This window comes from Perca flavescens, chromosome 5 (assembly GCF_004354835.1).
Source record: "Perca flavescens isolate YP-PL-M2 chromosome 5, PFLA_1.0, whole genome shotgun sequence".
In the NCBI taxonomy this organism is placed as follows: domain Eukaryota; kingdom Metazoa; phylum Chordata; class Actinopteri; order Perciformes; family Percidae; genus Perca; species Perca flavescens.
The window spans coordinates 4,053,065-4,078,643 of NC_041335.1; the positions used below are offsets into that span (position 1 = coordinate 4,053,065).

Genomic DNA, 25,579 nt, shown 5'->3' on the forward strand with positions numbered 1-25,579 from the left:
TGTTCACATGCACTCCCCCGCGGGCCCTCTCGTGCGTATTCACATGCAGTACCGCACTCCACCACCCAAACGCCCCCAAAAGTGTCCTTATATACTACTTACATACAATAAATGAAGTCCCAAAACATCCCAGTTAGATAGTAAATGTTGTAAACATATTCTTTGTAAATCTTCACAATGATTCCCCGAAGCAACCAAGCAGGCCTTGTTCATTCAATTCAATGTTGAATAAAAGAATGTTGGACATGATTTTCTATCATTGGTTTTAAATTCAAACAAGCAATTTGTTGTATTTTAGCAGAATACCGAAAGCAGCAGAATAAGTAAGAAGTAAGCTCATTATCGCGATATTCAACAACGTTAACGCATATTGCAAGTTTTCCTCATATTGTGCAGCCCTAATGTATTTACAGCATTGCGGTATTGCACGGTCACATTATTATTGCACAGTTTATCAGTCCTGGTGTGTGTGTGTGTTTTGTCCCTGTGGTCTACTGGGAGCGGTGCTGATTGTATAATCTGACAGCAGCAGGAAAGAAAGACCTGCAGTATCTCTCCTAGACACAGCGCCGGTGCAGCAGCCTGTCACTCAGGGAGCTGCTCAGTGCTGACAGTGTCCTGGGTGGGATGAGTTGTCTATCGTGATTTTCTATCATTGGTTTTAAATTCAACAAGCAATTTGTTGTATTTTAGCAGAATACCGAAAGCAGCAGAATAAGTAAGAAGTAATATTGTTATCGCGATATTCAACAACGTTAACGCAGATTGCAAATTGTCCTCATATCATGCAGCCCTAATGTATTTACAGTATTGCACAGTCACATAATTGAGTGTCCTCCTGTGGGATAAGTTGTCTATCATGGAGGATAATTTAGCCACTACCCTCCTGTCTCCCACCACCTCCACAGCATTGTCCATTGCCACCGCAATTCCACTGCCCCAGCCCCAGCAGACCACTCCATAGAAAAAGGCTGATGCCACCACCAGGGTTGGGCATTGGTTTGATTCCAATTCCGATTCTCCCATTCGATTCCGGTTCTTATCAATTCCGATTCTTTGAGGGGTGGAGTTGAAACGGGTCACGTGCTTTTTTCACAGATGGAGAAAGAGGAACATTTTATTTTTCGATTGGTGGTTTACAGTTTTATCGGGCTTTTTCAACGTAAAGTAAAGCCACACTAGAGCGCCGCTTACTGTGCTCCATGGCTGCAACATAAGAAGCGCCTGCAAGTAGTGTGGCCGCTACAGGAACCAAAAATTGCGCATGTTAAATTTGGAACCGTTGATCAGATTCAAGACCAAATTTTCCAAATGTTTCCAAAAAAAAAAAAAACGATTCTAAGTTCGAACCGGTTCTCAGTGCCCAATCCTAGCCACCACAGAGTCATAAAATGTCCTCAGGAGTGGCCCCTGCACCCCAAAGGACATGAGTCTCCTCAGCAGATACACTCTCATGCTCTGGCTTTTTTTGTACAGTGGTGTGGTGTTGGCGGTCTAGTCCAGTTGATTGTCAGGTGAACACCCAGGCACTTATATGATTTTACCACATCAATGTCCGTACCCAGGATGTTCACCGGTAGAGGAGGAGAGTGTTTGCCCCTGCGGAAATCCACCACCAGCTCCTTGGTTTTCCCAGCATTGATCTGGATGTGGTTTCGCTGTCACCAGTCTGTAGAGTCTTGGTTAAGTTCTCTGTACTCCCTGTCATCCCTGTCTGAGATGAGGCCAACAACTGCAGAGTCATTCGAGAACTTTTGTAGGTGGCAGTTTCCTGCGTTATAAGTGAAGTCTGCAGTGTAGAGGGTAAACAGGAACGGGGCCAGAACTGTCCCCTGTGTGGCCCCTGTGCTGCAGACAACTGTGTCGGACACACAGCCTGAGGTCGGTTGGTGAGGTAGTCCCGTATCCATCCTTTGAGCTGGAGGTCCACCCCAGTCCGCTCCAACTTGTCCCAGGTAAAAAAGTAGTATACTTTAGTGTATTAGAAATATGAATGAAGTACATGAAGTATAAAACAAGTATGATTCTACTTGTGCTTTATTTACAGAGTATTTAATATGTACTTTTTAAAAGTATACTTCAAAATAGATGTAATTTAGTTCAACTTCAGAGTCCAAAAAGTAAGTATACTAATTTACCAGTAATTAAATTATTTTTTAAATGTACTTTTTTGTTGATCGCGTTTAACTTTACATATCTATCAAGATAACATTACGTGTATTTGTATGTGATATAGGCCTAATACTTTCCCCTTGGTAATGTAGCATATGAATTTCCATGAACACAATTCTAAAATGCACGAGACATAAAGGCTTCTGCTATCGGTTGATAAGTCAAACTTGCCGAGAACCTAGACACCCGTTTGAATATAGACTCATGCAGTACCCTCGGATACGGTCCTTACGGTCTCGTTCAGTAGCCTGGTGCGCGGTCTCCTTGTGACAGCCTAGCCTAGCTACCACGTAGCAACATTCACTTCTCTAACATTTAACTTAACATAACTACCAAAATAACATTCGTGTATTTGTATGTGATGTACTGTACTTCCCCATCGATAATGTGTGAATTGCCGTGAACACAATCCTCTAAGATGCACCAGAAACAAGGCTCGGTTAATAACTCAAACTTTGATTACATTAGAGTCGAGAGGGTGGCCGGTTGCACGGTTATAGGGTGGCCGGTTGCACGGTTACATTAGAGTCAAGCGGGCCGGCAGGTTGCACGGTTACATTAGAGTCGAGAGGGTGGCCGGTTGCACGGTTACATTAGAGTCGAGAGGGTGGCCGGTTGCACGGTTACATTAGACTTGAGCGGGCCGGCCGGTTGCACGGTTACATTTGGTCTCGTTCGGCATAGGGTCTAGGCATTAATAGCTGATTTCCTGATTGATTATAGCACCACCACTCCAGTCCAGTGGAGGCGCTAATGAGCTAGATTACAACACACACAGTAGCAGAAGAATACCAGCTACACAACGGCCAACCATTGATAGTGTTATTTCTTTTTTTGAAAAACATTAAGATTTTAGAATTGTGGAAAGGTTATGTAATGTTATATTTTATATTTTACATACCACAATTTATTGGCAAGAACGGCATACAAATTGTAAGGCCCAACGTCTACTTATTTTTCATCTTTCTCCTACTATATTCATCTTTTTGTCTCAGTTTTAACCTTTCCTCTATTTATTTTCTTACTTATCTTCATATTTGTATCTTTCTTTGTCTTTACTGTCAATCTCTTTCCTACGTGATTTGGAGTTGACAGCAAGGCTAGTACCTTTGTATTAACCATGTTGTAATATTCTTAGAGAAATATGTACCCATATGACAGTGTACACCAGTTGACTTCAAAGTGTAGTGTGTTAAAAAAAAAACAATGCAATCCACATGTTTATATATGTTTATTACAGTTAATAATAATTAAATAATCTAAGTACTACTAAGTGTGGTAAAGCCACATATTTTTGCAATCTGCACTTTAGTTTGTGTGATTTGTTTCTGACTTTCATATGAATGCTTACACCAGGCTTGGTCAGTGCTCAATATACTACTGTGATTGAAGTAGTTAAATAAAAGATGTCATTCATATAAATTCACGAATCACCTAATTTCATCATCACATACAGGCCTGGCCTCCAGGAAATAACAGTTTGTTTAATCTATCTAATCTTGTGTTGTTCATACTATACAAGGATGTATTACTTGTCTTTGTTGAATAATACAGAAGACAAAGAGCTTAAAAAATTATTGCATATTAAATTGCAATCACAATATTTGTGGAAAAAAATGATTAGATAAAAATTAGATTATTTTCTAAAATCGTTAGCCCTACTTACTACTCCCTTATGATTTAATACTTGTGTATTTGTTTCTCAATTGGTGTTATTGACTGCCTTTTTTTTTTTTTTTAATAGGGCATGGATGAAGACGCCATCAACGAGGCCACTGAAGAAACCAGTGTTGGGATTTATGTTCTTAAAGAACATGCTTCAAGTGATGAACCAGGGGACATTGGTATTGTCCTTGAAGGCATCAAGATGTTGCAAGATCTTTATAATGTAGCATTACCTGTTGCTACGCTGTTTGGACTAATGTACAGTATGCCCTGAACTTCAGCTACCCTGCTCGCCTTCGATCCAAAAGATTTGCATGGAACTTGATGGAGGGAAACTTACCAACAAAGCACTTGCTCTAAAAATCATGCTCTTACAGTGAAAGGGCCAGAGAGACTGCGCCGTGAACCAAACAGCGTAGTTGTTCCTAAAGGCATCGTTGGTATGGCTGTACTCTTTGGACTAGTTTTTTTTTTTTTTTTTAATTAACTGGACAGGATTTGCATGGAGCTGCATGGGAATAACCTTTTGCAAACCAAGCAAAAGTTTTCTCTCTAGAAAACAGACTCCATTAAAGACCAACAGGCATCTTTGGTACTGCTATACCAGATAGGAATTCTTTTTTTTTTTACACAGGGTTAACATTTTTTGTCATTTGAAAAACTACTTTGAAAACAGAGTGCACAATTTAAAGGGTAACTTCGGGTTTTTCAACTTGGACCCTATGTTCCTCTGTTGTTGTTACTGATGGGAACAACGATCTTCGACGTTGGTCCAGTATAAAGCGAATAGGCCTGTCACGATAACAAGTTTTGCTGGACGATAAATTGTCCCAGAAAGAAACCATAATCTTGTCGTCCTGAGACCATTTTCATCTAATATAATGATAATGGCATAATAATGCAGGTACACTTTTTCAAAGATCAATAAACTTTTATTTCTAACGAATTTTTAACACTAGAACTGGAAGACATTGTCCACAGCGGCGTATGCCCGAGCACGGCGGATATCGCTCATATTCTTTTTTTTTTTTCTCTTGACGCTGCCTTTACTGTTCAAGGTTCCTGCTTTTGCCAATATCTGCTTTTGTGTTTTACTTTTGTGTCAATAATAAAGATCCTTTTCTGAAATGCAATTTATAATCTGTTGATGTAATGCACTTGAACTGAATTGTAATATAATACAGTTGTAGTGTAATAGCAACATTCATACTTAAGTATAACAAAATGTTTAAGTGTATTTCAATAAGAATGGCAATACAATGCAATTGTACTGTAAGTGTGCTTAATTGCTCATGAATCTTGATTTTCATTAGTGGATTTTAGTGCACTTGAAGTTTAAAAACAGTTGTTCCATTTTAGTATACTATTTACACTTGAAGTGTAGTCAAATATATGTTAAGTTGAAGTTAATACATAATTGAATACACTTAACTATACTTGGATTTGACGAAAATAGTACAAAATTTAGAAAATATACTTAGTACACTTTATTAAAGTACATTTTTAATACAATTTTTTTTCATCTGGGGTCCCTCAGAAGCGTTGGCTGGATGGTGTTGAAAGCGCTGGAGAAATGATAGAACATGGCTCTCACAGTGCTTCCAGCCATTTCCAGGTGTGAGAGAGATCTCTGGAGGAGGTATAAGATGCCGTCGTCCAATAGACATTGGTGTTTGTATGTATGTATTTGTCATGTGAAATCATATAAAAATAAATGTAATTATTAAAAATAATGAATGAAGCTTAGCCTAAGTTCAGCCATGCAGGAAGACGCAGCTCACGTTACTCACTCATTCACCTCACTCCCCCTCTCCTCCTCCTGCCTCACATTACCAGCTGATTAGGGGGGCGCTTACTGTTTTAGTTAAACCAACCAGGTTTAGCCACCATCTCTATCGGCCAATCACATTCCTGCTGTCGATATTCCTGCTGTTATCCTCTCTGTTGCTGTCAGCTCAGAGATTTCAGCGTGAATCATCACCTGCACTTCTTCATCCCATCTGCCAGGTGTGAGCTCAGCCGAGCTCTCTCCTCTTCTCATCCATCCAGATGTTAGCATCCTCTTCAGTCATCACCATCGCCACCAGTCCAATGATGCTGATTCAGATGGAGGGCAGGGAGTGAAAAGCAGAATAGAAAAAAAAATGAAAATCAGAATAAATTGAAGTCATTTTCTTTATTTTTTATTAAATACAACCAATTCAAGTTGTAAGTCCCTCCCAATTCTTAAAAAATTGTTTTAAGCATTGCACAATTACAAATAATATAAATAGCCTACTACATTCATATGTTATTATTTAGAATGGATATGTAAAAACATCTGTTACATATGTTTTTTATTGTTAATTGTATTGTAAGGAATTCAAAGGCTAAATTGGATCAGTGCCAAAGTCTTAGCTATAAAAGGTCTTCCAACATGTTGTGCCCGGTCTGCCGCCTCGCGCGCGTCTCCGTGGCAGTGGACTGTCCGTGCGCCTCTGTGTTTTCTGGATGAAATCTACCTATACATTATGACGTTTAACTATATTATTGCTGTTATTGTTAAGCCTGTAAAGTGGTAACGTTAGACTAATTAGAAAGCCGCGGACGACGTGTTTTTTTTTGTCCAAGAGCATCGGAAACCACAGAGGTAAGTCATCTTACATTTACCTGCGTCTTAAGTAAACGCACATGCTACAGTAGCCGCTTGATTTTCTTTTCTTACTCACATTATGTTGACTAAACTGGGCTCTATTACACCGAGCCCCATGCTTTTCCAGTGACGATAGGTTCATGATACCAAAATAACGACTGAGTTAGCCTGAACTTTTTCAACATAAGCTTTCCAGCAGGGCTCTGTTGAACCTGTCAACTCCATTTTCTTTAAACAAAAAAAAAAAAGCGAAAATAATGACACAAACTAGTCAAGCCTAAGCAAGCATGCATTCTGCTGTTTATTTTCACGCCGGTTATTTGTTTATTCATTTAGCCCTTTTTTTTTAAATGGTGGAGTTAACGTAAGTGCAAAACATATAGTTACATAGCTATGGCTATATCTCACACTTAAATAACAGAACGATATTATTACTACCCTTTTAAGCTGTAACTTTATAGGAATAGAAGAGTGTAGCAGTGGTGTAGTCTAATGTATTGTAGTGGGCATACTGTAGGCTACTGTATATTGGCCACAATCTGCCTTTTGGGGGTGGGGATGGGGGGGGGGGGTCTGGGTGTCCTCCCCCAGGGAAGTTTTGATCATCAACGACTTCATTTCCTGTATTCGGATACACATTTATGCACCAAATTACGTTGGAAATACCTTTATTTATCCTATATGAAGAAGAAAAACACAGATGACAATTCAAAATGTGTCAAAAATATAATGGAAAGTATGTTGTTGCGTGTCATTGGGCATTTTTAAGTGCATTAAGTGCACTCATTGTTTGCGCAGTTGTTAAACATTTTATTTTGAAACAAAATAATCAGCAAATACAAAACAGCAGGGCTGGACATATGACCTAAAATCACGATTAATTGAACATTTTACCTTGATTAGAATTAATGAACGATTTTTTTTTAGCCTTAATAGTTCACTGACAAGGTTTGTACTGTGAATATTTCCAACTATTAAAAGGGAGAGTGCAAGTGCATATTTTATCTTTGTGATGCACACAGAGGATTTTATTTATGTTTTTTTTTTATATTTCGAACAACTGAAATCAAAGCACACATTGCTTGAAAGATATTTTAGTTTTAATGTAAAAAGCTTTCTAGTTTCCTAAAAAAAAGTAGCAAATATTTATTCTCTTGTTTGCAAAGAATTCAAGTTATTTAACTTAAGTTCTTTGCAAATTAAAATATATTATTACACCCACTACTTCTGCCTTCAAGGAGAGGACAAGGCTATTCATACGGCCACTTGTCAAGAAAACATAAACAGGAAGCTTCAAGCATTGGAACAAACACCTTTTTTGGTGAGTGCAATGTTGAATTTGAATTTCATCGATTTAAATTCAGATTGGTATGGGGTGCATGCAGGGATGCATGTTACATATTCACTAAAAGCACATTTCCATTCAAATTAACACTTGGAGACCGAATCCTGAAACATATCCGAAAAACCTATTTCGAGGTCGAAAAAGGATCACTTGAAGCTGTTTATAAGGCATATCATCTCCTCTTCAATACATCTTCGTGGTTATATGGAAGCATATTACAATATGTACAGTGCCGAAAGGAGGTTATCAGGCTTCTCTGTGAAGTGGCAGGAAAGGAAAATGGGTTCCATTATGAGCCTGTTGGTTTGAGACAGGAGCTTGTTTTAGAAAGGAAATATGTGTCAGTGGAGGTATAAATGCACCTTGCAATTTAGGATTAATAGCAGATAGCCCTGACCTCATCAAAAGGTGGCCCTTGAAAAATAGCTAGTGACAATGCCTTTGTCCAGCAAAGGGAAAGTAAGTAGAACCCATAGAGTAGCAGCTAAGGGCAGGGTGAAAAATCAATACAGCATCTGTGGCAATACTGTATCGATACACAGACACAGACCTAGTAGCAGCATAACTTCCCTCCACCTTAACGCTTGTTGACAAGTAAGTCAGCCTCGCCTAATTTGCAAACAGAGATCCAATGTGGTCGGAATTACAATAATGGATGCTTATTACAGTCACAGTGAAATAAGAGTTAAGGCGTGCGATTGATCGCACATCAATATATTTTTCCGTTGTTTTTGTCACGAGTACTTTATTGTTAGCTTTTCCTGCTTCGGGGGGAGACAGGGCTGGAGTCTAGGCCGGAGCTAACCCCCGTCACTCCATTCGGCAGCCGGGGAAACAGGCCAGGATACCTCCAGTGGTTTTGAGGAGCTTCAGCATGTATTTGTCATCAAATTGCATCCTCTATCTGCTGTACACTCACTTGATATCTTCACCGCTTAACGGTAACTCTCCTTTGCTCTGACCGCTCACACTGCATCTCCGTCACTTTCTCTCTCTCTTCAGCAGCATCCCCAGACCTGAGCTGGCGCGAATATCCAAAACTTTTATTGAAAACTGTTGCAAATTCGCATCTTTGCCTGTGTGAATACTCCCCAGTGTGTAACTGGGGAGTCTTTATGAAATTTGCCACTTTTATGTGGATGTCCAATCAGTACTGATGGTAGACTAGTGTGGTTTTCGTCAACGAAAAATATCACTAAATATCGTCGTCAACGAACCTTCGTGACGAAAACGAAAATGAGATTAATTAAATGTATAATGCAATATTGTTGATGAATAAAAACGAGACTAAATGTGGTTTACAAAATAAAAACCATGCTAAAATGTCTCTTCATTTTCGTTGACCAAAACGAGACGAGACATAATGTTATAACGTTATTTCGCCTTGTTTAGTCTCGTTATTATTATTATTTTGCAGTATTTCTGTCCCGTGTCTTCAGGGGCTGCATCAAGTCGCACTCGGGTCGCACTGCGCAGACGCTGGCGACGTTACTTCCTCAAGCCCTGTCGCGGCATTATTTAATTTAGAAGACGCAGCGGTGAGTTAGAGAGTGAGACGAGCGTAAGCGACAATTTAATCAAGAGAGACTTTGTTGCAGATATGCAAACGTTTATTTGTACGTTACGAGTGCAAAGTAAGAAGGTACATTGGAGATTAGACTCCATCGTAAAAAGGTATATGTATGTATTTTAGAGGTTTAGCAAAACCCAAACATATCCCCCGATGGAGCCTAGACACTGGTGGTGGCGACTAAAAACCCAAAGACCGGACGAAAAAGCCAAAAGGGAGCCGTCAGCCGGAAGAAGACCGAGAACGCCATGGTCGAAGATGCCTGGAGGTGGAAGGGGAGGAGGCGGGTCACACTCTCGTCTGAAAAGACAACTGACAGAAGCAGGGGAGAGAACAGATTTAAAACGTGGTTGTCATGATGTGATTGGCTTGAACATACGTGCCCGATTCTGATTGGTTTCCATGAACGTAATTCCCACAAACCAGATGATCAGTTTAAGAGTGTTAATGTTAATGAAGTCTCCGTGACAGAATTTACGCTGAGCTACATTAAACAAAATGAAGTCCGACACAGAGAAAGCTGGGATCGTAGCCGGCCAGCTGGAGTTCGTCTTTGGGAGAAAGAGAATAAACGGCGTTTGGAAAATCTTTCATTACATAGAAGTGGAAAAGAAAACGGAATTTGTTCTGGAAAAAGATGGGGAGAAATGCGGCCACAAAATCGCAGGAAAAAACACCACGAACCTTTAGAGAACTCTCAAGCCATTCCATAATGAAATTGAGGTAAGTCAAGACAATAACGTAACGTTAATTTCTATTTTAGAAAGCTCATGCCAACTCATGAGGCTGTGGTTAATGTGTCTCATTTTAACGTTAACTTTAGACATTAGCCACTGGAGCTGAAAACGTGTGTGTGTGTGTGTGTGTGTGTGTGTGTGTGTGTGTGTGTGTGTGTTTGTTTGAGAGAGTGTGTGGGTTCTTGGCCAACATTTTGGTTTTGTCTATACCAGGGATCTTCAACAGGGGGTCCGGGACCCCTAGGGGGTCCTCAGAGTCACTGCAGGGGGGCCTCCAAATTATTGTTAATTTTTGAAAGTTTTTTCAAAATGTAAACATCTTAACATGATTCCAACATATAAATTAGCAAATATAAATCCCCACTGATGATAGGCTTACTGGCCAATAATGTAGTCACTAATGTAGCCATCCACAGATACAGTTCATCCCAAGGGATTGACTGTTCCACATGTATGTTTAACATTAAAACATGATTTATAAAATCATGCCTACAATTTTAAGGTTATTTGAATAGCTTAGTATTCTATGCAAGAACAGGTATCTATAAATGCTTTAGGCTGCCCTAAAAGTTATTGTAGGACCAGATTAATATGCAACTTCATTTTATACAATATAAAATAAAAAAAGGGGGTCCCTGATCCGTCTAAGTTTCAGTCAAATGGGTCCTTGGCTTAAAAAACGTTGAAGACCCCTGGTCTATACTACTACATACTTATACTATATTGACTGGATTAAATAGAATTGCATTACTAAAAAGAGACTAAAATACAATTTTCATTGACTAAAATTAGACTAAATGTCAAAAACATTTGTCTACTAAAACTAGACTAAAATGTCATCAGTTTTCATCGACTAAAACTAGACTAAAATAATCATGGATAATTCTGGCTAAAATAAGACTAAAATGCTCAGACTTTTAGTCGACTGAAACTTGACTAGACTAAAAACAGTATGAACGTGACTAAAACTAATAAAAACTAAAATGACAGCTTGACACAAAGACTTGACTAAAACTCAAATTAAAACAGGCCGCCAAAAACTATATGGCAGACGTAGTCCATTGAAGAACAAAATTCCCCAGTGCGTGCTACATTGACTGAGAAAGCGAGTTCTGCTGCTGGCAGTGCAGTGGCAGCTGTCCCTACATGTACCAGGATGGATTGCTCATCAGAATCGGGACATAAACTTGCCAGTCTCCTGCCGACTCTGCTGACCTCCTTCCGACTCTGCTTCCCTAGACGGGGTCATCCCTTCTTTAGAAAAAAGGTCCTATATTCCCAGTTTTTCCCAAAAAGGGTCCTATGTTCTGAAAAAGGGTCCTATGTTCCCCGCAATCTATCAATCTGGGTCCTAGGGTTAGGGTTAGGGGGGTTATGGTTACATAGGCCTACATAGGCCTATTTGCCATGGAATTTGGCAGTAATGGTGAAAAAAGTAACAGACTGGGGAACATAGGACCTTTTTTTTGAAAAAGGGTCCTATGTTCCCCAGTCTCATACAAAGAGGGGACCCTGGGAACATAGGACCCTGGGAACAAAGGACCTGGGGAACATAGACATGCTCCCGCCCAGACTAGCTAGCCAGCTGGCGGGTCAAGTTTTCAAATGAATGTACATATGTGTCAAATGTACATCAGAGTAAATCCCAAGGAAAAGGTGGAGAAGATGAGCTTGAGCTAGCAAGACTGTCTCTGGGGTCATCTCATGACTACGAGTAGCTCATCAGGATAGGAAATCAACTCAGCCGTCTCCTGCTGACTCTGCTAGCCTGGCTGCTCGAGGTTTTCAAATGTAAACATCAGAGTAAAAGGAGGTGGAGGTGAAGATAGCTACGACCTATGGCTACTATCCCGACTACGTAGACAAGCAAGACTATCTCTGCGTCCATCTGTTTGTCGATCTGACGGCCTCGTTCTGTTTTATAAAGAATCAATTTGAAGAAGATGATTGGATGGGATCATATTTAATTGGAATGTAACTTGTCTGATTTCAAGTGACGAGTACAAATTGATAGACTGAGCAAGCTGTGTGTGCAAGCAAGCTGCGGGGCCAACCAATCCCTGTAAAGCTGTGAGGCCAGGCATTTGTCACCGCGCTGGCCGGGCTGGGTTCTTTTCCCAGCAACAGCCACAGGGGAAAATATCAATTTGCATTGCAGTTCTAGCTTTTAGTTTATTTTTTTTAGTTGCATTGTAAGCATTGCATTGCAATGATCACACTTTATTAATCATGCAATGAAAATAATGAGACAAATGGGGCTATATGGCCGCCACTGTGTTGAAGACACTTGTGTTACTTTCTTCTAAGTAACACACAGCAGGTCCTGACAGCAGGTTAGCTAACAACCTTGTGTAAATTACATATTTGTATGCATGTATCCATTGATTGTAAAGTATGTCTCACTCAGAGAAGGTGAGAGAAAGTCAGTCAAGTTCTTTCCATTTAGTCCATTGAAACAGTTATTTTTAAAGAAATGGCTGACTTTGAATAGTTCCGTACCTCACCCAGGCGCCGATTCATTTCTCGTTCAGCGTTGTGGAGCTGGGTCCGCTGGCGGCGGGCCCAGCTCCATCAGGAGGGAGAGGCCACTCGTGTGCTCCGAGTAGCTGCAGTGTCTCTTGTTGATTTCTCTGCGAGCCCGCTCCTTGGTGGGTTAGTTCACCTTCTAGAAGGTGTATTTACGAAAACAAGAATAGTGTTTTAGAGTCTTTGTCTTCAATAGTGTTCGGATGAGGCTACTTGCACCCATGGTACAATTAGCAGTGTATGCTATTCGTACCCTGGTGTAATTAGAAGTGAATGCTATTCGTACCCACATGCACACAGCAATGTGTTCTATTAATTACAATAAATTTTACAGCAAAATTTGGAATTGTTACAGCTACCTTTAAGGGTGTTTCCCAATGCTCCAGGGCGGGATGGCTTCCCCTTAGACTTTTATAAGAAATTCTCAGCCCAGTTAGCCCCCTTATTGTTTGATATGTATGTGGAGTCATTTGAGCAGGGTTTTCTCCCAGCCTCATTAAATCAAGCATCTATTTCCCTTTTATTAAAAAAAATAAAGACCCAACTTTATGTAGTAGCTATAGACCTATTAGTTTATTGAATGCTGACATAAAAATTCTAGCAAAGCTGCTGGCAAAGCGCATCGATGTGTGTCTTCCTGATATTATTTCTGAGGATCATATGTCATCTAATATCCGGCGTTTGTTAAATATACTTTTTAGTCCAATTATACTAGAAATCCTATTGTGCTATCAACTTTAAAAATCTGGAAATAATTTTGACAACATTTTCAGTTAGAGTCACTATCTGTTTTAAGTCCTATTTGCAACACCACCACTAGCTATTGATCACAATTTTAAAAGATGGAAAGATAAGGGGATGGCCTGCTTTTCAGATCTTTTTTTTGATAATTCTTTTGCCACATTCACCAACCTTATGTCCAAATTTAACCTGCACACTACAGGCTTATTCAGGTATTTTTAACTCTGCAATTTTGTTAAGACTAACTTCCCTAGTTTCCATCAATTACCAGAAAAGTCTCTGGTTGAGAACTTATTGTCACCCCTACAGGTAGTAGTTGTATATCCTCTGTCTGTCACCATGTTACTCTCCTCTAGTACGTCCTCTCTCTCCTGCCTTAATTTTTCGGAAGAGCTATGGTCTGAGGCCCTTGCTAAAGTTAATTCCACTTCTGTATGTGCTCGGCTAAGCCGGATTCAGCTAAAAGTCTTTCATCGAATTCATTTTACCAAAGCTAAACTCCATAAATTGTTTCCAGAAACAGAGGACTCCTGTATCAAATGCTCATTTTCTCCTGCCGATCACACCCATACATTCTTTAGCTGCCCTAAATTGGCCTCATATTGGTCTTCTTTTTTTGACTTTGTGTCTAGGGCTCTGCACGTTTCTCTATCTCCATGTCCTCTAGTCGCCATCTTTGGTGTGTCTCACTTGTCATCCATCACGAGAAAGAAAGCAGAGGTTATTGCTTTTGCTTCTCTTATTGCTAGAAGGTGCATCTTGTTGCATTGGAAGTGTCCAACCCCCCCTCCAACTACCTCTTGGTTAAAAGATCTGATGTCATTCATTTCACTTGAAAAATTGAAGTATTCAACTCGGGGCTCAACTGATAAATTTTATAAAACCTGGAACCTTATTTTAAATCTTTACGACTCTGTATCTTCACTAAATATATAATGGGTGAGCAATTTTCTTTTTTTTCATCCAGGTATGTCATACAATTGATAACATACAATTATTATTATTATTATTTTTAAGATAATCACTTGTAGAGACTGCCGATATTTTCTATTCCTCCTGGGTGGGTGTGCTTAAAAGTTAGCAGTGAAAGTTAATATGTTACTATATATTATATAGCCTATGAGAGATTTGCACATAATATACAGTACATGGTCGTATTCTAGCATTATGTATTAGTGGTTGTAATTGATCTTCATGGTAAATTTTCTGAGTAATATTATCTTTTGTTGACTTTTAAGGCAGTGTTCAGGTGTGACACATGACATGTAGCCTAACTCCTTGAATGTTATAATTATGACGTTTTCAGTAAGAACAGTGGTTAGTGAATCTACATTTTCAGGCTTATGCATTCAGACTGTCCACTATTGTCTGCAATACTTTCTCTTGCTGTTTTATTACAGTGGCTATGTTTCCTTTTTTGCATACTACATGCTTTACTTCCTGGTTAGCTTAGTAGCTGTTGTTCACAATGTTGTCACATTTTGTACATACTGTAAAACGCGTCTTCTCAATTTTAGCATCAATAAATCTGTCTGTTGACAAGGCCCTGAATGTGCATTACAGTTTTTCTCAGTCGCTTTGGTACATTTCTCAGATCAGAATTGAAATTCTCAAAACTACATGTTCAATCTTCACATCATTGTGTCACTTGTGCACATCAAAAAAGCAGTTTCTCATTTCTTTGAACAAGTTGCAAATGCTTTGGTACATCCATGCAAATGGTTATGTACAATTCTCTGCTGTTTCCTACATTATCAAATGATTATGTCATGTTGCTAAAAATGTATTATAATGGGTCTCTGTTGAATAGTCTCACCCCCACAACATTTAGGCATTAGTTCATACCATAAGTCTTTACATGCAAAATGGTTGTCATAATATGTCAAGCATATTTCTATACTTTTCCATTAGACTTTTTATCTACTTTCCACGCTGCATCGCAAGAGAAGATATTCGTTGTGGTGTGGATGAGAGTTTTTGGCCCAACAGACAGGAATGTCAGGAGGTGTAGGAAGACTACACTGCAATTCCTATAGCACTGCATGTACAGTTTTCCCTAAGAAGATTGTCCAATGTTCACATTTCTTACACACATTATTTTTTCTTTGTGCTATGCAGTGCTGTCTTTTCCTTTCTGTATCGCAATGACATGGTCTGTCAACAGATTACAGTACAAACAGTAAAAGCTTAATGTGAATCATGTCCAGTCTCTTGCAATCAAACTCCCACATACACTAAGGTGTAACCTACAATTTGCAATAGTTGTCATCAAAACTTTAGCCATAGTTTACATCAGAGCATCCCTCCAGAGTACTCTGTTATATTGACAACATGACTAAGCGATTTGACTTGTCTTATCCGTACACAATGACACAAGGACTTGTGACACTTGTGACATTCTGATGGCACTGACATGTTCATTGACACATATTTACTTTTGAGAGATGAACTAAGGATATTGAGCAAGACACTGGCTTTTGCAGGTAATCCATGGTGTTTTGCTATTTGTACGAATTGTTTTGAGAAATGCACTTACTGTTTTGCAAATGTCGAGGATGATTCGAGAAATGTACCAAAGCGACTGTAATAATATAATATAAAAACTGTAATCTTAATTACTTACACTTGACTTGACATAGTCGCACCTCCTTAGCCTGGCTTGGCCAATGTGTAACGCATAAAGAAAGCATGCACTGACTACAGTGTACACGGTGATAACATAGACATTATGGTGATAACTGAGACCTAGCTGCATGATAACATCCCTGACCTAGCCATGGAGCTAGCAGGCCGCTCCCTCTACCGTGCAGTCCGCACAGCCGACTCTGATAAGTCAAGAGGAGGAGGCGTGTGTGCACACATCCACAACAGTTGGTACACAGACAATTGCCATTGAGACACATTGCTGCCCGGATTTGGAGTTCCTGATGCTGAAATGCAGGCCTTTCTATCTGCCTAGGGAATTTCCATCTAAAAACCTCTGTTTATGTGCCCCTGCTTTACAGACTGAGCTATCCTGGCCACTGACGAGCCTTGTCTGTCCTCACAGGGAAAGCTACAGCCAAGAGAACCACAGACAGGATGGAAGCCAGTATTTTTCACCGACCTGAACAACTTTTATTGTCGGTTTGACAATAGGACTTCAGTGCAACAACAGACATTAGAAGATTGTTTTTTGAAATATTCAGTAACTGCTGCAATAATGTCATGCTTGACCTTTCCTCCAGAGTTTCACATTTCTAACATCGCAAGGGAGAGCTAAAATTAGCCTACCTCAGCTTCATGCCTTTAGGTGGACACATGTGGGAGCTAACACTTTGAATATTAACAAGCACAGTACATAAATACAAAAATAAATTACTTTTATGACTGGAAACCGAAAACCAATTTGCAAAGGGCAATGATAGACTCAGTGATGCTTTATCAGTCCTGTTCACAAGGTTTATAGGTAATGGTATCTGTGTGGTGCAGTCAGGGTAACGGTGTTAAACATTGATGTAATGTGGAATTTGTTTACAGTTCCCAGTTCACTTAAAAAAAGAAAGAAGATAAACCTCTATGGGAGATATAGGGACAGGAGTTCTGTAATGTAAGAGTGGGGCTAAACCATCAGAGAGCGTGCGCATTACTCCCATTGTTGGGAGGCACTCAAGAATGGGAGTAATGCACACTCTTTTTTGACCCTGTCGAAACTCTTGCTGTTGCATTTTGAACTACAACGAGACTGGGTGATACCAAAAATATAACGAGTTGCAATAGCCAAGGCGGGACGATATGAAAGCATTGGGTGACTTTTCTACAGAGAATTCATTGGTAGTCATCCAAGAGGTCCTTCCGAATTCAAAATGAGATCTGTAATTTATCCCACTTCAACCTCTACTCTGACATTCTTCGTGCTCTCCTATTTTCTTTAATAATTACTGTTATTAAGCCACGGTAAGCAGGCGTACTTCTTTTTTTAGTGTTGACCCGTGCAACAGAGTCAAGGGTGGCCAAAACGGTATCAAGGAATTATGAGACAAGTTCTCAAATGAGATGAATGTTGGGAGCCTCTCTGTAGGCTTGTGCAAACCAAGTGGCAGTTGGGGCTCTAATTAAGGACTAAATGTACTGATGAAATTAGATTCCCCATCTTGTCTGAATCTGTCCAAGCATCTCCTGTAATTCGACAAACACATAATTCACCAAAGAGCATGTGTTAAAGTGTTATTTTAATTGTATGCAGGTATTCACCCCTCTTCTCACCAGACACCAATGTGTTTCTCATTCACGTTAAAGAAAGGAAAAGTCTGTTGAGAGCGATATTCTCTCCACAAACACCACTTCGACACAACGCAGCGCTTTCTGCAGTTACTGTGGTGTCTCCCGTGCTGCAGTACCACTCTCTGCCAAAACACAAATATCACTAAAACCAACGGGGGAAGCCTGAATACTGAATTAGATTTAGAATCAGGTTTATTGGGTTTATCTAGCTCACCCAGTAAGAGCGTTCGCCCCATGTTGGCTGAGTCCTGCAGCGGGGCTGGTTCAAATCCGACCTGCTGTTCTTTGCTGTGTGTCGTCCCCCATCTCTCTCCCCCTTTCATGCCTATCCACTGTCTCTATGTAATAAAGGGAAAAGCCCCCAAAAAATAATGTTTAAAAAAAATAATCAGGTTTATTGCCAAAGTAAGTTATATTTACAAGGAATTTGCCCCGGTGGTTGGTGCATACATAAACACAACATATTAAACATTAATATGAAATAAACAATAAATACAGAAACAAATATATACAAAATAGCTGTTTAACATAAGAAAAAGGAGGCTGAATGGATTTAGTGCAGAATGTGCAAAAAAAAACTTGCTTTGTGTGGCGCCAGGCATGTTTGCGGGTGTGGGATTAAGAAAACAGTCCAACGCTGGTCCCTCTATTGGGAGGGACAATTAAGTGAGATTATACTTTTCTTTGTTTGCACTTTTCTAGTTCAAATAATAAAATAGTTACATATGTTAAATGTTTTGTTTGAAATGTCAAGCGATCAGGTGATATTTTTGATTGCAAACTGAATTCTAAATGATCTTCTCCTTGGATTTCCTCTGCAGTGTTGGCTCATCCAAGAGATGGAGATACTGACCAAGATGGGCGAGGAAGGGATGGAGTTGGAGGGATCAGCCACCACAGCAGCGGTTGTAAACACCAGCCTAGATGGTGCTTCAAACATCACCAACATTACCTATTACCCCTACTATCAGCTCTCTCTGTATGTGGCAGCCAGCTACATCCTGGCCTACTTCTTCATCTTCCTGCTGTGTATGGTAGGGAACATCCTGGTTTGCCTGATCGTACTGGCAAACCGTCGTATGCGCACAGTCACCAACCTCTTCATCCTTAACCTGGCTATCAGTGATCTACTGGTGGGCATCTTCTGCATCCCTACAACCCTGGTGGACCTCCTCATCACAGGTACGATCCTGTCACGAGTCCTCACCTCTGCTATAACTCTTCATTGTCACGAGTGTGTTGCAGAAAACACAACTTGTAGAGTCGTTTTGAAGACACTTTACCAGAGTGAGTGTCAATGTTTGCTGCTACAGTGTTGCAAACAGGTCACACCAAAGAATGGCTACTGCATGCATGTTAGCCTTGTTTAGACAGTTAGACTGAGTCTAGTCTTGCTTTACCAGACCTTCCTCCACAGCGCTGCGGAGGAGGGTCTGGCTAGTCCACACAGCATTCTGGGATGGGAGAAAAACGTGCTCTGGTTTATTGGCATTTCTTTAAACCAATCACAATCGTCTTGGGCGGTGCTAAGCGCCGGACGGAGCCAAGGCGCCTCTGCAAAATAGCCTCGGGAAGAAACTTCATTTGATAGAATGTGTACGTTCAAACGTAGTTTTAGTCGTGCAACAGAAAACTCAGATTGGACAGATCGTCTAGCTAGCTGTCTGGATTTACCCTGCAGAGATCTGAGGAGCAGTTAACCATAGTCCTCAGAAATCCACCAGAGTTTAAAATTCGGGTGAAAAGCGCGTGATCCGGCGGAATTTCCAGCAGCCCAGAGCAATCCCGGAAGTGGAACGTGGTGGATATAGACTAGACTGAGTCTAAACTGTCTCTACAGTTTGGACTTAGTCCTCTGTCGCAATAATAGTCCAGTCACCTGCTCTCTTTGTGCTTGTGAGCTCTTCTGCTTTATTAAATAGAGTGACTAACTCCAACCATAATCCTGAGTGAGCTTTGATGTTGGCTGCTCTCATATTCTGAATGTCAGATGTAAGTGTCCTTTGTTGATATAGTATATGTTGCACAATCCACAATTTTCCCTAATTGGGCAGAATATGGATTGCTGGTGTCCTTTCTTGTGACTTGCGTGTGTCAACCTACAGGGACCCCAGGAAGTGTAGCTGTTACCTTGGTAAGTGTACTCTGGAAGTAGAAGGTGAAAGAGTATGAGGTATTAGGTTTTCTTAATGACATTGTCAATAACCCACGGTAACTACAGAAATAGAATTGTTTTGATGTATGCGAAAACATATCCCCAATGACAACACTGTAGCCTAACAAAACTCAAACCCAAAACTACTGCACTTCTGAATGAACCGCATAATTTGTAATTTGTAAAGTCATGTTTCAAATGTATTGCATTAGTCTTTAAACATCTAGCCTTCTTAAGCTAAGTTCCCACTAAAAGAGTTTCAAACTTGTCATTTTGCTGTCCTATTCGTACAGCACAACTTGCTGTCTTGTCTTGATTTCACTACCTGACTGACGGGCGACAGGAGCTCACACACTACTAGATCTTTCACCAGGAGGAATCTCCAAGTCCAGTCTCCCGACTACGTATCCGCCACGGAAAATAATGTGAGAAGTGACACGACCATGCATTTTTTGGATGTCCAACAGAAACAAGCGCTCCGAGTTGTTGGAGGCTGACTTTCAGTGATAAAACAAAAATGAAAAAGGAAAGATGGGTTCGGGGGTGTTGTCATTGGTACATGTGTTCGCAAAATAGCCTGTTTCACACGTCCTTACTATTTGTAGCGTGTTTGTATTGTGCGTTTCCTCGAGGTGCAACAACTTTGGTCTATGTTGCAAATGCAATGCATTAGGTAAAGTTCCAGACACCTTACAGGTCTTGCGCTCTCATTGGCTGAAGCTCCTTAGCAGAGTCCCAGACAGAGGGTTAGTTCACTGGCCCCCAGAAATTATCCAAACAAAGGCATAGTATGTTTGTAATGTGGTTACTGTTTTAAATTATGGTTACTAGGGATCAGTGTTGGGGGTAACGCAGTAATGTAATGCATTACTGTTGATAACTCAGTAATCACATTACAGTTACCAATCAAAAAATGATCGCGTGACTTGCGTTACTGGTTCTTCAACTATCTGCATAACTGGAGGAGAGAAAAACAAATCAAATCATCTTTTGTGTGTGTTTGCTTAACACCGCTTACCATGTCTTTTGAGGGGTGGAGGTATGCCCATTACTTCAAATTAGTTAGGACGAAAACTAGATTGTAAAGTGTAAATTGTTATTGTAAATTGTTATGTCACTTATTGACAATGAGTGACGCTGATGAAAATAGCATGTTGCCAACAGCAGCCAAGCCTTGATTTTCAACAACAGGTAAACAAAGCAGAGATAAATGGGGTTAATGGCAGTATACATAGTGGAGGAAACGCTGCCTGTTTTGACAGTGGAATCGCTTTTCGTCTTTCTGAAACATACTGGGCACAATACAGGTTATGAAGAGCAGAGGAATGCCAGTACTGTAGCCAGGTCTTGCGCCCTCATTGGCTGGAGCTCCCCAGCAGAATCCCTGACAGCTCCAGATATTTAGACTGTTAGATATTTGGAATGTGTCTGTTAGGCAACTTGGAGCCTCTCGTCTAGCAGTTTTGAATGGTTTACACATTGCCCTTGAGCGTGTGCACACAAAGTGGGGTCTTTGAAAGGGTTCCAGGGGGTCCCCAAGGGGAATCATTGTTTCACTAAAATTCCTTCCATAAGTAAAACAATGACAGAATGTATGACTATTTTTGTCATGGGTTTCATACACTTTTTGGTAAAAAACATCTCAAAGCAAAACCCTATCAGGTGTTAGAACCTGGGACAAAATCCTAGGTGTCTTTAGGGGCCCTTGACATGGGAAAAGTTTGGGAACCACTGAGCTAAAAGACGCTAAAACGCTCTGCAGAGTCTGATAATGCTCTGTGGGTTTATCAGTAGGAGTCACTACCCTCACATTACATTACACAGAGTTTTTTGAATAGTCACTCGCTTACTTAGTTACTTGCCACTAGTGTGAGTACTACTCTAATGAGCGTTTGTCATTTTTGTAACAGGTTGGCCTTTTTCCAACACAATGTGCAAGTTGAGCGGCTTGGTGCAGGGAATGTCTGTTTCTGCATCAGTCTTCACCCTGGTGGCCATAGCTGTTGAAAGGTTAGTGTGGGCTGTGGTTTGATACCTTTTTCCCTCTTTATAAGTGCAATGGGTCGTAGTACAAAAAGGTGACAAATTAGACAGACACACAGTTGTTTAGTTGTTTTTGTTAGTGTGAGTATGGGATGTGTATTGTATTGTGTGCATGTATGAAAGAGTGTAGTGTAAAAGTGTCATGGATTTATAGATACATAACTGGGACCATATGAAGGTGTGTGCGAGGAGGAGGAGGAGGAGGAGAGAGAAATAAATAAGTTAAATAAATAATAATAATGTTGATAAATTAAATTGATACTTTAATAGAAAATAATAAAAATAGTATGGTGATATACACTATGTGTTTTGTGATATAATAATAATAATAACAATAATAATTTAAATAATAATTTTTATCTTCATTCTTTCTAAACTTCACCTAGTATTTTGAGGTCAGCATTTCAAATACCAGCCAGCAGGCAGGGTTAACACAATGATCATTGCAGCTCTTATAACGTAGCTCATATATGCAAGAGACACACACACACACACACACACACACACACACACACACGAACATTCTGATCATAGCGGACGGGTCTCGGGTGGGTGAAATAATGAGGAAAATAATACCATTCTCTAAAATGTGAACATAGAGCTGCGTCCATTTATGCACGAAGGTGTGCGTTTGAAAATGCCAACAGCTATACTATACTAGTGGTAAATCTACATGGCTAATTATTATGCATGTCAATGACATCATCAGATCTTACAGATGATGTCTGTGTTCTTCATTCTTTCAAAACTTCATTCAGTATTTTGGTCTAAGGGAAATGTCAAGAGCCTAAATATGACTATCGTACCCTGTTGTTTCAGGACCATGGACAGCGCTGTTTGGGTGTGTGTGTGTGTGTGTGTGTGTGTGTGGCACTGTCCATAGTACTGAAATAGGGCCTGATAATAGGGACTGCAGCTCTAGAGAATGTAATAAATATCTTCCTCATTAATGATGTATTATTTCACCCATGCGCTTATAATCACAATGTTCATTTTTTTGTTATCACAAATGTCTTTATGGCAATACAGTATATCCTACCTTTTTTCTGATTATAGCATTTCACAATACTGACCAATATTCTTTTACTTCTACTTCATCTTTCTTGATTAGCCTATGTATCATATATTTTTTGTCCTAGAGAGTTTTCCTACATGTACAATACTTTTTTTGTTTTTCTTACATTTTGGTTTACATTTTTCATTCTTCTGTCCAATTTTTTTTTTTAACATTTTGTCTCATTTAATATATTTTATGACCATGAACTTTTTTTGTTTTTCTTACTTTTTGGTTTACATTTTTGATTCTTCTGTCCAATTTCTGTCCAATTTTTTTTTAAACATTTTGAATGATTCAATATATTTTATGACCCTGAATGTTTGTACAAAATTTGAGGTCAATGCATTTCAGTATCAGTCCACCATTGCCCCCCCCCAAACGCCATACCACTAATACACCAAACATTTATTACAACGTCCTACATGTTAAGTATTTGCTTGCTTTACATTTAACCTTTTGATTTATTTGACTACTGGCTAAACAAAATTTTAAATTTTAAAACATGACTAAATAATTGATGTAAAGAATAATTGGAAGATTATTAAGTTATGAGTAATAGGCATCCTTAGTTAAAGCTCTAGCTCTAGTAAATATTCTTCTTTTGATTATGTCTAGCCATATAGCTAATTTGTGGTAATGCTTTTTACTTATGTACTACAGGTTTCGCTGTATAGTGTACCCTCTACAACCCAAGCCGACTGTACTTGTTGCCAAGGCAGCCATCGTGTTAATCTGGGTGCTAGCAGTGGTGATCATGTGTCCTGCTGCTGTGGCACTGACTGTGGAGGAAGTTCCTTTCCACTACATGGTGTACAATGATGACTTCAACCACACATTCCCCCTGTACACCTGCTACGAAAACTTTGCCAACCCTCGGATGAGAAAGGTCTACACTGCGGTTCTGTTTGCTCTCATCTACCTGGTGCCGCTCACTGTCATCACACTGATGTATGGAAGTATCGGAGGCAAACTGTGTTCTTCTGTGGTTGTAAACATAGAGCCAAAGAGTAGAGTTGGGGGTAGAAGGGCTGGTCAGCCAATGATTTCCCAGAAAAAGATCAAGGTGATAAAGATGCTCATCCTGGTGACTTTGCTTTTCATGCTGTCCTGGTTGCCACTGTGGACCCTGATGATGATGGCTGACTACGCAGGCTTTGACAGGGACCAGCTGGACCTTCTGACCAGCTACGTCTTTCCCTTTGCCCACTGGCTAGCTTTCTCCAACTCCAGCGTCAACCCCATCATCTACGGCTACTACAATGAGAACTTTAGGAGGGGCTTCCAGGCGGTGTGCAAATCCAGGCCCTTCTGTTGCCTCATTCAGTGCCAGCTGTGGAGGAGGGCCAAGTGGGGCAGGAAAGACAGGTCCACGCAAGCACGTTGTGGAGGTGCTGACATCAGAGATGCCGCTAACAATCACAACCATCTTGTCTTGGGGCTGAGAAATCGAGTCCATAATGACAACAATTTGCATGAAATGGCAGAGGTGAATAGGAGTGTAAAGGTGGGGTGTGTGGTGGTCCACCCAGAGAGAAGTCTCTCAGATCCAGCGTTAGGAATGCCAGCTGTACATAAGAAAGACGGTGATGTCGAGGAGTCAGAGAGGGATCGTTCACCGGCACCTTCAGTGCATCAGGCGTGGGATAACTGAGTGTTCACAATGTTACTCAGAAATGATCCAAACAAAGGCATAGTGTGTTGCATTATGGTCCCAAGAAAGAATGTCTGATGTTGCATGTGTAACGTGGTTACTGTTTTAAATTATGGTTACTAGGGATCAGTGTTGGGGGTAATGCAGTAATGTAACGCATTACTGTTGATAACTCAGTAATCACATTACAGTTACCAATCGAAAAATGATCGCGTGACTTGCGTTACTGGTTCTTCAACTATCTGCATAACTGGAGGAGAGAAAAACAAATCAAACATCCCTTTTGTTCGCTTAAAGCGTAACTCTCCCCAAAATGCAACCTAGTGTCTTTTTGTGAATATACCCGAGTCAAACCTTCGTTTAAAAGCATAATTAGAACGGAAACACCACTTTTAAGATTCACCGTATTCTGGAAACGTTGCCTGTTTTGACAGTGGAATCGCTGTCTTTCTGAAACATCCTGGGCACAGGTTATGAAGAGCGGACGGCCGCCAGTACTGTAGCCTTGTTTTTGAAAAAATGTTGGGCTGATGTTCCCAACTTTGTTGTCAGCTTTATGGTATTTAATAGCATAAAAGAGCGATCTTATTGATGTCCATATTATAATAAGGGTTTGTGTTGATCTGGGCATATGTGGTCAAACTTTATATTGTTATTTGGCAAGTAAGTTATGGTGTATCTCAGGTGATGTTACGGAGCAATCCTGAAGTTATGTAACTAGTAGTGTAACTAATTCTTTTCTGCAGTGAGTAATTAAGTAAAGTAAAGCATTACTTTAAAAAAGTAACTAGTAATATGTAATCCATTCCTTTTTTTAAGTAACTACCCCAACACTGCTAGGGATGTAACGAGGCATCGGGAATCGGTTAAAATCGAAATGTGAAAAGATTACAAGTGGTTGAGATAAAAAAACAAAATGGATAGGGATGCAATTTGTAAAAGGCCTAGGGTGAAATCTACTTTTGATTTCACTTGTTTGACTTCAGATTATTCTTATTTTACAGGTGATTGGACAGCTAAGC

General features: G+C 40.0%; 1 protein-coding gene across 2 annotated transcripts; it reads left to right on the forward strand.

Annotated features, from left to right (window-relative positions):
* Window positions 1-6,303: 6,303 nt before the first annotated feature.
* On the forward strand, window positions 6,304-24,810 carry npffr1l2 (neuropeptide FF receptor 1 like 2). Of its 2 annotated transcripts, none has more exons than XM_028578041.1 (4): window positions 6,304-6,466; window positions 18,473-18,833; window positions 21,717-21,816; window positions 23,567-24,810. In XM_028578041.1, exons 2-4 carry the CDS (start codon window positions 18,491-18,493, stop codon window positions 24,555-24,557), a joined length of 1,434 nt encoding a protein of 477 aa, XP_028433842.1. In that variant the 5' UTR covers window positions 6,304-6,466; window positions 18,473-18,490; the 3' UTR covers window positions 24,558-24,810. The 2 variants fall into 2 exon arrangements, with proteins under 2 accessions (XP_028433842.1, XP_028433843.1); XM_028578042.1 differs by lacking the exon at window positions 6,304-6,466 and adding an exon at window positions 10,025-10,107.
* Window positions 24,811-25,579: the final 769 nt, after the last annotated feature.

Bases quoted from the DNA above. Each gene is read 5' to 3' on its own strand.
- npffr1l2 (XM_028578041.1), top strand. From the start codon at position 18,491: ATGGAGATACTGACCAAGATGGGCGAGGAAGGGATGGAGTTGGAGGGA. The intron at 18,834-21,716 runs GTACGATCCTGT...TTTTTGTAACAG, and splicing joins GGTGGACCTCCTCATCACAG to GTTGGCCTTTTTCCAACACA. The intron at 21,817-23,566 runs GTTAGTGTGGGC...TATGTACTACAG, and splicing joins GTGGCCATAGCTGTTGAAAG to GTTTCGCTGTATAGTGTACC.